This window comes from Ammospiza nelsoni, chromosome 6, assembly GCF_027579445.1.
Source record: "Ammospiza nelsoni isolate bAmmNel1 chromosome 6, bAmmNel1.pri, whole genome shotgun sequence".
Lineage (NCBI taxonomy): Eukaryota > Metazoa > Chordata > Aves > Passeriformes > Passerellidae > Ammospiza > Ammospiza nelsoni.
Window position 1 is genome coordinate 7,686,676 of NC_080638.1, and position 15,098 is coordinate 7,701,773.

General features: G+C 36.1%; 1 protein-coding gene across 1 annotated transcript in view; it reads left to right on the plus strand.

Moving 5' to 3' along the window:
- The window catches only part of LUZP2 (leucine zipper protein 2), an 88,943-nt gene that overhangs the window by 50,278 nt on the left and 23,567 nt on the right, over nt 1-15,098 (plus strand). Inside the window, exons 6-7 of the mRNA XM_059474298.1 lie at nt 3,653-3,715; nt 12,302-12,364. Coding sequence (XP_059330281.1) covers nt 3,653-3,715; nt 12,302-12,364 — 126 coding nt within the window. The remainder of the gene's footprint in view (nt 1-3,652; nt 3,716-12,301; nt 12,365-15,098) is intronic.

The following is a 15,098-nucleotide window of genomic DNA, read 5'->3' on the forward strand; positions in this document are numbered from 1 at the left end:
TCTTCATTAGGTTAACAGGCTCTCAGGGCTTTTGGGAGACTGACTCTTTGCTTGGCTGTACTTCATGCAATGTATGCATGTGAAGAAATATTTACATTTTTAGCAAGTTTGAAAACTTAGTTCCCATTAACTGCAGCTAAAGTTTATATAAAGAGCTGGCTGGCTCTGGATGAGGGAGAAGATAAAGAAATACGGAAACACTCAAAAAAAGTTAGGCTAAGTAGAATAAGTTTAATCTATGATTTCTATTTTATTCTGTTTGTGTTTTATATCATGCTAGCAATTTTAAAGAAGATATGCTAATGGATTGTTTGGCAGTACAGTTACAGTACTGTCTGTCAAAATAAAGGAGAAAATTTGTCTGTGTAATTTCCTTTTTTGCTCAGTGTTCATTATGAGAAATTAGAATTAGGTAACACTTTATTTATGACTTACATAAAGGAACCATAAACAATATGGGCATTTTTAAATCAGTAGGGTTTTTCTAGTAAAAAAATGTTAACAGAATATGGGGAATTTGATTCAGCATTATCCCCATACATGGAAGATTTTTAGTAAAAAGATGTGATGTTCTTTTCCCTTCAAAACATACTTGTTTTTTCTGATAAAAGCCTTTATGACTATTCATAAAGTACTAAATGTTCCTTTGTTAAAAATTTCATTTACTAATCAAACTATAACTTGCAGCTTAAAAGTTACACTCATCTTAGAAAGACTAATAGGTGAGATCTATTTAGCTTTGCTTTTAAAAGTATTTAGCGCTCTGTAGAACACTTTTTTGCCCAAAGGAAAGAATAATTTCTATGTTTTACATAATAGCCTAGACAGTTCTCTCTGGCTTTGAAGTCAATTTTTACAATATATCTTGAAAAGTAGACAAGGAAAATGAACACTGAATATGTTAAGGTTTCCAGATATGGCCAAAATAGTCAGGTGTTAATGAATGAATTTCAGCTAAACCTTAACTGCTCATTTTAATCCTGAGCAAGATACAAGAAGTCTGGAAGTAAGCAAATTTAATTACAGCTGAGTCTTGGCTGTGCAGTAATGATGTTATATTGGGATTTTACTATCCTGTCATGAATAACTACTATTGTCTGACTCTTATAATTAGATCACTACCATCTGCTAAAGCATTCTCTATTTTGATGGGGGAAAATTTAATTTAAACATTTCAAGGTCACCAACTGCTGTGAGTAAAGGCCACTGGATGGAAACTGTTGTTTTTAATAAACATAATGAGCTCTGGAACACACAAAGCTCTGAGTACCTTGGATGACTCTCTCCAGGATATGGAAGCTGTGTCCTTGCTTAGTACTGAAAAGTTCAGCCTTAGAACAATCTGTTTTCATTACATACTCTCATAATTGCAGCCAGATAGCAATTAAAGGCAGACAACATGTGGAACGAGGTGAATGTTGGTTTTTTTTGCTGTTAATTTAGGGCTGGGTATAAATGTCTATTGTTGTTTATTATACTATCAGGATTTGATGACTGAAAGGAGTATTTTTACATCTCTTCTGGAAAATTGTATTATGTCCTGTCCTTGAGATTTACTAAAAGCATCATGCGGATGGTCTGACACAGATTGATCTGCCTTAAAGCATGAAGCTATATATACATGGGTACACTTAAATGGGGAGTAAAATTATCCCTTTAATGCCTCTGGTAGACAAGTCATATAAATGTATGTATGTAACTCTCCATATCTATACTTTGTGACTCAGTGGCTCTTCATTTGTTAGAGATTTAGTAGAAGACCCTTAAAATGCTTTTAGAATTTAAAGGCAAAAATTAATGATTTCCTAAATAATACTTCTCTTATTTTTGAAAAAGGACGTGATGCAAAAATATTTTTAATGTTTTAATTAGTTAATTTTAATTTTTGTTTTTTTAGCTAAGCTAAAAGGGTAGGTTTGCACTATGTAAGGTGTCCATATCAGTGATATATGGATGCATGTGGATGTGAATAGTAATAACAAAAATTAACCAACATAGATTACTGGATACATTTATAGTACTGGACTGTCTTAAATGCCTCTTCCCTAGAAGATCCAAGCTATGAAGAGGTAATAATTTTGGTATCGCATCTCTTTAATTATTTCATATATATTCATAGCTAGAAGTGAAGTGCCTTGAAGGAATATTACTGTTACTGAGAGATAGATGTAAGAAAGGGAGCACTCTTTAATGGAGGTCAGTATATTTATTTTTTTTTTTCCCAGTATTTAAGGGTAGGTAGCTTGCAATTCCTTTGAACAGCTGAAAAACAAAAGTAACCACAATAAATAGCTGTGTATTGCTCCTCCCCATTCATCTTGATCTGATATTTTGATTATGACCTTTATTTTTTTGTTCTGAAAAATGTTCATATTTATTATCTAGACGCGTTCTAAATTTCAGTATTTGTGGATGTCATTACTAGGCAGGTGCTGAATAAGGCATCATTCTCTGCCAGTAGGTGGATGTGAAATGAAAATTTCCACGATCAAAGCACTTAGACAGAACTTTGGCAGACTTTGTAAAAGAAGTTCTGCTTCTGTATGCCAGATTTCTAGTTTCATGGACCCCCTGCCTGCATTTCTGTGTGCAGTGATGATAGCATTGTCTGACTTGGCTTTTGATACAGGTGAGAGTGCTGTCAGTTCAGTGATGTTTTTTAAACAACTGGCATGTCTGCTTGAGTGTGGACATGATTACAAGAGCAGCTGTCATATCATGTAGATTCAGTATTCATTTGTTTATGTCCTTGACACCCAAACCATTAACCTTTTGGTCAATGTCTCTATAATCTGAATCTGTTTTCTTACAGGATTTTGTTTTTATGATGCAATGTCAGAACTGCTGTAGTTTCCCTTGACCCTGGGTAGAGTTTTGTATCAACAGCATGGCACATAGGGTAAATGGGGATGAGTGTTTTGCTAAATAAACAATACAGAAATGTGTTCCTTTAATCCTAGTTGTTTATAATGATGTCCTCCTTCCCCCATTGTATTCCATAAGCTGTGATTAAAGCTCAGTCCTCAAAAAACTCTTTTGCAGAAATAATTTTTTAAACTGTTTTTGATTAAATTCAGTCTCAAGCCTCGTAACTGGAATTTCTACTTTCCAAATCAAGTCTTTGACTTAAGTAGGATCTAAAGACCATGTTTGAATGCTTTCATTATAACACACTTTATTCCACGGGTGGCTCTGACTAGAAGAAAAATCTTTATCTAATTAGGACCAGCACTGTATCATTCAAATAAAATAACTGTGTTAGAAACCTGCTCTGATAGATAGGTTCTTAGAGGGGAAAATGTTTTTGTTAGAAAATCAGTTAATATTGTTTTAAAAATCTTCAGCTCTCTGATGATCAAATTGAACTACTATTGTGAAAGATAGGCACTACTTGTCTACTGGTACAGAACAAAAGTAAACCTATTTACATACAGCAATTTTCTTGTTTTGATTTTAAGTTTTCTAGGTAATATGCCAAATGTTTGTAGATTTATCAAATACTTGACTGTGGCCTATACCAGTTGGGTATGTGAGCAAAGTTTTTTGATTTGGTGGTTGTTTTTTTTTCCAAAACTTTTAAAAGCATAAAAAGATATTAGTGTTTACAATTACATCTCAACAACTCCCACTCAAGATTTCTTTAAAATTGTAGATTAACTTTTTGAAGACTGAAATGGAAAGGAAGAGCAAAATGATACGAGACCTCCAAAACGAGGTAAGGGGAACATTTCATTGTCATCTCAATTCAGGTTTCATGTTGGAAGAGAGTCTGGTTTGGCTTCATATGTAAAGCATGTTACTGTAGTAGGCAAAAAAGGCACTAGTGAAATTCTCTGAACAGAAAAGCAGACAAAAATGGCTGTGTTCATTTAGAAATAGTCTTTTATTGAATGCAGTGGTTGACTCCATGCTAGTGGTGCTTAGTTTGATAGCACGCTTCTGTTACTTTTGCTGCTTTTTGAGAAAGGAAGTTCTGTAGGTTGTTGACACACAGTGAAACTTTGTTCTTATTGCTTGTTTTAGCAAGAGGAGGAGAAGGGAAATGCAACATCAGAACTGAAATTCTTAATAAAATTTTTAAAACTTAAGCTCCTACATTGTTTTTTTTAAGCTTTGTGTGCCATGAATATCAATCCTAGATTGATCCCAAAATTCCAAATGAAATATGTAACATGTTTTAAATAATGTTTATTGGTATTAAACTGAATTTACTTTGAAATTTGGTCTTGAAATGGAAACATGAAATATTTGAGCAGCATTATATTTCTTTTCCCCCTTATCCCTTTCTCTGCACACAGTTTGCCTAAATCAGGATATAGCTTCTCTTTCCATTCCTTCATTTTGCAAAGAACATTGCACTTGCAAATATTTTCTTCTTATGATGCCTTGTTCTCTTGCCAACCAGGCTTCTTGTCTTTATCTGCTTTGTTCAATTATTTTGCTTTTCTAAACTCCTCTGAGTCTGTGTATGACAACTTGATCTTTTTAAAGCTGCCAATTTAAATGGGAATCTCTGATTTCTTTGGTCTATGAGATTGTATATACATGGTCAATCTGAAAAATGTCTACATTGCTTTTTAAATCATAAATTTATCCTAGTTTTGGATTAATTTTTTTACAGTAGTCAGGAGGGGGGCATGGCCAGACCATAATGTTATTGGATACCATCTCACAAAGGTACTGGAGTACTGACTGACCTGGGAGCCTTTAAACTCTAATAAATCATATCAGTCTCATCCTACTGAGCAGTCATTAAAAAATCTGTTCTCTTACTGAACACAAATACATCATTAATCAGCATTCAAACTGTCTTACTGTTAATGATTTGCTTAGGTAGGTCAGTAGACTTTTCCAATATTTACTGTATTTATAGCAAATTTTAGAAAATCTACTTTGAAAGGAATTTTTCTTTTGGCACCAAATAGCAGCTACTGTGTGGAAAAGAAACCAAAGGCTATACCTGCCTAATGGCCTTCTATTAAATTTTTATACAATGTTTGTTAGTTCCCTGAAAGTAGCTACTTATATCAGTTTTTTGGAAACTTGGCTGAATTTAAATTATATGATTTTGAACACTGAACACATTGCTTTTAAAAATCTCATAAATTTGGATGTGCTATATATTGAAATAATTGATAGCATTTTATGTGTAGGTTTTGAAACAATAATCTGCATACAGCTATATACAGATAGATAATGAAAATACTTCCTTCATAGCTGCTCTTCTTCTTTCAAATATTGCATTCACTCTCTTTTTATTTTGCCAAATTGTGGATTTTGCAATCTTAGGCTCTTCTGTGACTGTAAAAATAATTTCCTCTTTAGTTCTGCCCTTTCAGCACATACCCAGGTGCCATTCAGCTTTGCCTTTTGGAGATGCAAATAGATGGTAGCAGCCTTCCAGCTGAATGCAGCAGCTGCCATGTAGTGTGTGAGGAGAGGACATTGCACAGAAAGGCAATTTTTAGCCTATTCAAGGCTTTGGGGGGAAAAATAAACAGAAAAAAATGTCTGTGCTATCGAGGACAAAAATGTGCCAGGTAGAGCACAAAGGGATTAGATGTCTCAAAATCATCTGGGTCTTTAAGTGCTTCCTGCAAATACCACAAAATAGGTGTCAGATTTCCAGCTGTAACATCATGTGGATTGTGTTAATTTAGCCTTAAAGGATAGGCATGTAAACAGATATGCTCTTATTTCAAGCAATTTCTGTTATTGACAAAGAAACCCAGAAGTTTGGAAATGCAGAAGCACCAGTAGAACTAAGCTTGCAAAAATGTAGACTAAAATAGAATATGTATAAAAAGAGATACTTCAGATTTTTCACTTGTGTAGATGGCCTGTTATGGAGTGAGCAGCTCACTTCTAGCATATCATGTGGTTTGTGGGAAATTGTGCCTGTATTGGGTCTGATAGTTGCTCATATTTGCCAGGAATATAAGCCTGTAAATGTTTCTATTTAAATCTTAAACTGCTGGGATTTTGGAATTACACAGCTTTATTATCAATGGGAGTTTTGGATTTTGAGAAATAATTATGGATAATGAGACATGCAGCTGTTGAGCAGTAAGTTCATTAAAAGATTGCTTCTCTGAAAATTCAGCTGCCTTCAGAAATCTTGAAATATAGATAAAAATATACCACTTTTAAATATGCATAGTCAGCTGTAGCTTAAAGAAACATTCATGAGAAGTACACTTGCTATGACCTAGACCCAGACCTTTACAATGGCTCTGAAAAGTACATAAGCATGAAAGTTATGAGATTTCCTAGCTAGATGCATTACTTAGATTGTCTGCCTACGACCGGCAGAACAATATTCAATTTCATATAATTGGATTGGATAAATTGCATTTTTATATCCCTTCTTTTCCAAGGAAGTATTAATGTGAAATCTACTGGCAGTCAAATTTGCTTTCTTGTCCAGACCTATTAATGAATAATTTCAAATAAAAAATCTAATAGGTGTTGAAATGTATCTATTGAAATAGATAATTTGGTTGAATGAAAAAAGGTGAAAATGAATCCACAGATTTTTGTGTGTATTCTGTTAGACTGATTGTCTTCAATGATTCTTTTGTTTTGTACAAGATGGCAAAAACTTCGGAAGAGGGGATTAAAATCTCAGTGCTTTTTCTTTCATGACCCTGAAATACAAAAAAAATTCAGGACTAGAGCATCTTTTGGAAAAGAGATGTGCAGGTATTGAATCTGCACTCATTAAGAAGCCAAGCTTGGATCTGGCACAAGCTCATTGTCATGCCAGATGCCAGCTCTCGTTCTGGGAGCCTGTGAGCTGCTGAATGCTGCTGAGGCATGACCTGCCCAGAGGCACCTTGTTAGTAATTTGGGGTGTAAATACTGGCAGTCGAAGGACTGGGAACAGAGAGAGAGAGAGGAGGAGAGAAGATGAACTAGAATGTGTGTATTTAAAGCATCTCTGAGAGTGGTTACAACTTGTTGGGTGTGACTTGTTTGGATTTTATATAATTTTGAAAAACACAACTCCAGTAAGACCTGTTGTCCAACACTTGCTTAGCCTTAAATTGCTGAAATTCAGTTAACTATTTTCAGCTAAGCTACCTGACTGTACAACAATTATTCAGATCAATATTGAAGATTTTTTTTTTTGCATTGCTTTAGGGTTTTTTTTTGGTTTTTTGCTTATTGTTCTTTCGCGTCCTTACTATCTAATTTTACTGTTTGCATGTCACCCCAGAACCTGCACCTAAAGGGCATTGTTGACATGCTTGGTCTTTTGCTTTCTGTGTAAGCCTTTTCCTCTTACAGAGCCAGTGAGCATCAGCTGGGCTGTTCTGCATCATTTGCCTCCCCGTGCCTTTTGCAGACGAGGCATCACTCACATCTATGTGCACGTGGGTTTTCTTAATGTGTGTGTATTTCTTAGATACATAGAATGGTTTGGGTTGGAAGGCACCTTAAGTATCATCTAGTTCCAACCTGTCTGCATTAAAATTACAGTGTTTAATTCAAGGCCCTACACAGGAATGATGGACCTGGTGCATAGTCATCTTAAATAACCAGACAGACAAATCACATTGCAAACTAGATGGACTCAGTGCTGAGCTTCTGACATACAAAGTCTGACATACTGACATAAATCAGTAACTTGAACTGAAGAGATTATTATCTAATTTATGAAAATAGATTTAGAGGAAATGTTGGTATCAAGCAGTCTCAATCTTGCTTTTTGCAGAAAAAAAATGCAGGAAAAAATTTAAGTCCTTCAGTGATTACAGAATTAGGTTTTTTACATTAAACTACAGTAAATAGCTCCAGTACATGGACCCAAATTTCTTTTTGCAGCTTTTGCATCAATGCAGCTGTTAGAGATTGTTATCAATAATAGGTGACATTTAGAATGAGCACAAAAAGCAGGATGCTGGGAGATAACAATAAAGACTAATAGTCTGGTTAGAGAGGAAGGGACTTCTTTGACAGTTCCTGGTTACTAAAAGATAGAGGAAAATACTAGTAATGCGTTTTTCTGAAAATGGAAGCCTGTGCTTTTCATGTCTATGCACAGTTCACTGCCAAACTTTGGAGGTGTATCTTTGCCAAATGCTACAGTGTATTGGGGCAGAAACTCAGAATGGAAACCAACACATTTTCTTTGGATATTTGGGGCTTTGTCCTTTTTAATATAATTCAGAATGGTGTCCTGTCTAATTTTAGTGTTACATAGTACAGCCTCTGTTGTTTAATAATATATTGTCTGAGATAATGATCAACAAATTACCTTTTTTCTTTGCAGACCATAAGTAGTGAATCAAGACATCAACAGGATAGGTTTTGTGGGAATAATTTTAAAGAACTTTGGATTATCACATCACATAAAATACATCTAAAAATTACTAAGAAATTGTTTATTTCTCAATATGCAACTGTTACCATTTTCAGGCATGACCCCAACGTCACTGGAACGCTTCCTTGACTTTGTGATATTCATTCAAGCCCATATTCATGGCAGGATTAATGAGAGGATGATATTCATGTCAGAGCTAGTAACTGATTAGGAGATGATCAAACAGATCACCTGAGGTGCCAGATGTTCTTAGGGGCTAGGTGTCCCTTAATAGATTAGGCTGGTTTATAAGTACTAAGAAATGTTGTCTCCAGCTCTCTTTTATGCTAGTCTTTACCTTCCTCAGTTTTCCGCTGAAATATTGCTTAGTGTGTTTGGTTTGAGTTTTTTTTTTTCTGAAAATTTTTAGTTTGAAAATACATGCTATTTACTCTCAAAAACCAAAGAAGTTTAAGCTGTACTCAGAGCCTTCTTTTTATTTTTTCATAATACTTAGAAGCCTGATATGAAGTATCTTATCTGATATTGCTGTGCCGAGCTTTAATAGGGGGAAAGACTTTTCAAAAGCAAGGAAAAATAGCTAATTTTAAATTAGAATATTCTGCTTTCTTACCCTTTTCCCGAGACAAGGGATTCAGGCATAAAATGTAAGTTCAGTATCCTGGATAGGTCAATGATTCATTAAGACATAGTGTTGATGGCTCAAAAAAAGTCAGCTGGTCCTCTAAATTGGGTCCTACTCCTGACTTCACAGAGGAGCCTGGGGGCTGTGGCCTCCCCCACCCTGAACCTGCCAGAGCTGACTGTCAGGAGAGCTCCTGGGTCTGGCTTTCTTGTGGATGTGATCTCCCTCAGCCTTGTTTTCTCCTACCTAGACCTGAGATAATTGGAAAACAGCGTCACCTTCATCCTGTCTCGGGTTCCCTTAGGCAGCTTCACTCCCAGGCCAAAGTTCCAGTCAGGAGGCACGTTCAGGAAGGGTTGGGCTTTGGTATTAGCAGATTCTTTGTGCAGTTTTAGCATAATGGACAGCAAGTCCTTCCTGACAGTGGTTAAGCCATTAGCCATGGCAATCAGTCTGTCCCAGTGGGCAGCAGGGATATAATGATGTTTTAACTCCAAGAAGGCCACTGCTAATTAAAATAATTTTTCCATATAATTTTTGAATTGATTTCTAAAGATATATTTACAGATATTTCATTCCTTATTTTACAGATTGAAATGTCCAAGATCATCTCCATTGACGTACTTAGTTACAAATTATGCATTTGAAATTAAAACTGCATAAAATTCTGATTAGTATATTTGTTCTTGCTCTTTGAGGGATGTTTAATAAGAAAATAGCATAATCTTTAATCCTTGTATGTCTTAGAAGTCAGAACTTCTGTTCTGAATCAATAGGCCTTTGTAAATTTAAAATTTCATTGATTAATTAATCAATGTCCATTTTGCTAGAAAGGGGCTTTGAAAAGCCTCTTTCTAGCAAAAGGGACATATTCTTCCAGAATATGTCCCTGATTAGACTTCTTTCAAAAGAAGAAAGATTTTATTCAGAATTTAAAAAAAAAAAAAGTTCTGTTATACTTCAAATGTTTTTACTGGTAGGCTTCATATTCTGCTATAAAAATTAGTATTATTAATCAGGATGCAGAGTTATTTTCAACTGTGATATGTGATTTGTGAAGTAACATAACATCACGCAAATTGTAGCCAAGAAGCTGTCATCTACTTCTAACAAGCTCTTACTTATTATGCTCCGGATAATAAGTTTTAATGCATGCTCTCATTTGTAAAAACATTATTAAGTTCAGATCAAATCAGGACTGTTTTCTTGTATTCTGATAACCCTGCTGGGTGTTTTTGTTGCAAACTGAGTGGATAATGAGACAGAATTGGGAAATCATGTTAAACCTAGCTAAATCTCAAAAACTGAGTCCGTCTCCTAACTTTGAATATTTTCATCAAGTTTTGCTTTTGGACAAATTCTGCGTGTATATATAACTATATACTTTTGCCAGGTTTATTTAGCACAAAATATGGAAATTGTGACAGCTGTCTAGTACGTTGTGTGTCCTGTTGCCACACAGTTTCTCACATTCTGGGTTACTGCATGGTATTCTCAAAAATAGCCTCTGTGGAAATTGCTTAAAAAAGACTAATGTGTTAGCAGAAGTTATTTCTTACAACAACGTTTATACTGGGCAAAAGGAAGATAAATGAACAAAAACGTAATGACTACAATTCATTCTTTCTTTGCTTCTGAAAGATGGAGAGAGCGCCACTGAACCAACCATCACCAGTGTGTAGAGGGACTGGAGGATAATGAGTTAGGGATGGCTTGATATTCTGGGTTAATTAAGTGCAAGTCCCTCATGAAGCAGTGGCTTTGGCACATCTGTTTTACTATCCCAAAAGATGATGCTGATCTTTATATGAAAGCATTAAGATATGTGTGAAACACATTCACTCTGTGTTCACAGGTACAGCCTGGTTCTTTAGGTGCACCTCTGGTGAGCAATAGATGAGTCAGGTGTGCTTCATGTCTTTGATTTTTATTTTGTTTACCATTGTTCATCTTCTATCTGCTATACAGTTCCATTTTTTCAGTTTTCAGAGCCAGTTTTTTCTTATTCTGTATTTCTGTAGCGGTTAGTACAATAGGCTGTTGCTCTTTGGTGAGTTACAACATAAATTTTCAGACAAAGAACCAAAATTGGTAATTGACTGTGACACTTACTAGAGCAATATCCAGCTCTTTGCACATCATATTTTGAAAGACAGAATCTGTATTGTTGGATTGTCTCATTCAAAATAACATCCTAGTTCCTTTCTGTGGTATCAGAGAACTGTGGGCATCCATGTCAAACTATTTTGGAGTTGTGAAAATGAGAGTTCAAATGAAATTTTAGTTTCTTTGCATTTGTTTTAAAAAAAACGATTTGTTGTTTTTTTGGTTTTTTGGGTTTTTTTAAGAGAAATTCAAAGCTTCCAATTCTGGAATTAAAGCATCCAATGTTTCAGTGGGATGTGGACCTAAATTTGAACTGGATGGAATTATGTTTTTTCCTCTAAAGACAGCTTGTTCTTGTGCACACTGTACAGGAAAGCTATTGCTGTTCAGTAATAAACACACATTCCTGAAATGTGGTGGGTTTTGTTTCTGTTTGTATATTTACAGTCCATTAACACGGGAATAGTTGGGTTTTGTGTTCTTTTAATATTTTTTTAATGTTAAGTGTGTTATGTTCAGCACTTGTGGATCTGTTTATTGAATACTTATGGGTTTGAGCAGTTTAAAAGATGTTCACACTGCACAGAAATCTTCACCCCTGACTGTCAGTTATGGGATAATATGAGTGAGTAGTGGAAAAATAATTACTATGAAGAATTAATTTTTCAGGGTTTATTTTCCCTGAAAATGAGAAGAAATACATTTAAAACTCCTGCATGAAAAACCATATTGAGTTGGCAGAATGCTGTCAGGTAACTAACTTTCTACTGGTTTTATTACTTGCAGTTTTAAATTATAAAATTTAGCAGAAACACCCCTTGATTTTGATCGCCAAGGTCAAGTGATGAGACCTTGGCCCTATTACTCACTTGTTAAAATGATTTGCAGAAAATGATACTGAGCTGTGGAGTTGACACCAAGCAAGGATTAGAGGCTTTTTCCTGCCCTTTTGTACCTCAGCTTATTAAACCTAAATTGCTTTTGGTTGCCAGTGTTCTGGGAAGGTCTCTGTGGGCAGTCCTGTTCCTGTTGAAGCAAATTCTAATGCAAATGCCTTTAAGAATTCTGTAAGAGAATACTGTGCCTTGATTAATCTCTCTTGTTTTCTTTATATCTTTGTTGGTGACTTGAAGATGTTATCCAATTAAAAAATAAAGTCAGTATGGTCAAATAGTTAAAGAGTCCCTTAATATTTTAGTAACACTTACTAATAAACTATTTTGGGTTTTTTGTCCCACTCTCAGAACAAAAGCCTCAAAAACAAGCTCTTGTCAGGAAACAAGCTTTGTGGGATGCATGCAGAAGAGGTAAGGAAGATCCCTGTCTATTCTAAATCTAATGTACCCAAAAAGTTTGCATCAAAGTGTTTTGTACTGCGGTTCTGGTGTATTATACATGTACACAAGAATATGAATATATATATATATATATTATATATATATATGTGTGTGTGTGTATGTATGTATATATATACCCACACCAGAATACAGAATATCTATATATATGTATGTATGTGTATATAGACCAGAATACAGAATATATGCCATGTTTACATGGTGAGTGCTGAAGTGCTGTTGTTCCAACTAATTTTTGTGACTTCACAAGAAGCAACTCAAATGTTTTAGAAAGCAAGTTGCAAACTCAAGTTTTAGACAAATGAAATCATCTGGGTGTGCCTATGATATAACTAGAGATATATACATCTGTAACATACATAAAACTGATTTCATTTACATGAACTCCATGTCTGCACTAAGCCGGGAATTGCCAAAGGCCTGTTTTGAAATTAACATTGAGACAGCAAAGATCTATTATTATTGATTCCCAGAATGTTTCATTATTTCAAGGGAGAAAGGGTCACTGTGAAACTGAAGGAGAGAAATCTCCCCTCTACTGAAGAGTGAGGTAGATATTCAGTGATACAAAAGCCATATTTTTGACAAATTCCTCAATACCTGCACTCATGTGAGCATTCCCTTTATTTTTCTTTACATTAAAAAAAAAAAAATCCATTACATGTGAATCTGGTTTGCTCACATTACTTTAGTCTGGGTTTTTTGCAAATATAATTTCTTTTGAGGTCATTGCACCTTGCCAGAATGAAACCAAAGCGTAAAAAGTTTCCTCTGTACTAAAATTTTCCTAATGATTATTGAATGCATTTCCTTCATTAGAGTCTCTGCCTTTTAAGTTAGAGAACAGTACTTAGGAGGTCAAGTTTCTGATAAATTCTCAAAGGTAGGAAATAATAGGGTTAGGAGTATTTTTTTTAAGTCTTTCAAAATCTGTTGTCTTCCTTTATTCCCATTGTTGGTCTCAAACGTGTCACAGAGTAGGAATACAGATGTTATTTTCTTCCCTTCTTTACTGCTTAAAAACCAGCAGTGTGTCCAAATACCCTTCTTTTTCTTAGTGTATTGGGTTTGCAGGGAAGGTTTTGTTAGTGGGGAGAGCTACTGGCGTGGCTTATTCTGGGAAGCTTCCAGAACTGCCAATGTCAGCCAGCTCCACTATGCACCTGCCACTGGCCTGGGCTGAGACAATCAGAGATGGCAGCAGCCCCTTTGTGATAATATATTTAAAAAAGAAAGGGGTTGCTGCGCAGTAGTGATTGTTGACAGAGAAGAGGGGAGTGAGAAGATGTGGAAGAATCGTCTCTGCAGACAGCAAGGTCAGTGCAGAAGGAAGGAGAGGAGCTGAGATGCACCTGCAGCCTGTGGAGGACCCCGTGTCGCAGCAAGTGGATGCCCCTGAAGGGGGTTGTGACCTTGTGGGACACCAGTTCTGGAGCAGGGAGCTGTGGGTCCATGGGGAGAGGAGCCCAGAGCAGATCTCCTGGTGGGACTTGGCACCCCATCCTGGAGCAACCTGTTCCTGAAGGGCTGCACCCCATGGAAAGGATGGTGCTGGAGCAGTTTGTACAGAAACGCAGCCCCTGGGAGGGACTCACATTGAACAAGTTTTAGGGGACTGTTTCCTGTGCAAATACATTTCCCCATGATGGAGCAGGGGAAATCCCGTCCCCGAGGAGGAAGCAGCAACAGAAATGTGATTAACTGGGGGAATAACCTTCATTGCCTCCTGTGCTGCTGAAGGAGGAGGAGGTAGAAGCTGGGAAGTAGAGCGAGGAAGCTGTTTTTAGGAGTTCTATTACTTCTTATTATCCTGCTCTGATTTTGATTGGTAATAAATTCAGGTAGTTTCCCCAAGTCAACTCTCTTTTGCCTGTGATGGTAACTGGTGAGCAACCTCTCTCTATCCTCATGAACCTTTTGCTAAAAGGTAGAGGCTCTAACGAAGAAAATGCATTTAATAATCATTAGGAAAATTTTAGTACAGATTAATTTTTTATGCTTTGGTTTCATTCTGGCAAGGTGCAATGACCTTAAAAGAAATTATGTGTGCAAAAAACCCAGACTAAATTAATATGAATAAATATTTTCTGTTCCCTGGCCAGTTGAGGAGGGAAGTGATGGAGTGGCTTTGGTGGGCACCTGGCATCCAGACAGGGTCAAACCACCACACCTAGCTGCAGAATATTTGAACCTTTGGTAATTAACTTGAAGATGTTTTCTCTGATTGTATCTCTTTTAATATTTGCATCTAAGAATGAAGCCTAAGGATAATTTAATTTTATTACAGTGTGAGAAGCCCTGGCAGTCAGAGTTCTTTGAAAAATTAAAAAAAATTAAGCAGTAGTCAAGACAGCAGATTGTGAGTGTATTTCAAAGTGTGAGAATCTCCTACTTTATGAATCATCCTGGCAAATTTGCAGCTATTCCACGTTACCATTGGAACAAGCAGAAGGGTGCTACTGGAGCACCCTTTTTTTGTGCTCATTTTGCCAGTTAAGTTGTGCCAGCCAGAAGAACACACAGTGTGTTTTCTGTTTTTAATTTAAGTACTAGGCTCTCCAAGCATAACAGCTGTGTGAACTCAGCGTCCTTTCAGGTGTTGTATCCAATACCCTTTGTGGGAAGGATTGCCTCCCAGGAGGCTCCTGCTGTGCTCAGGCTGCATGCAGACGGACAGTGAGGGGTT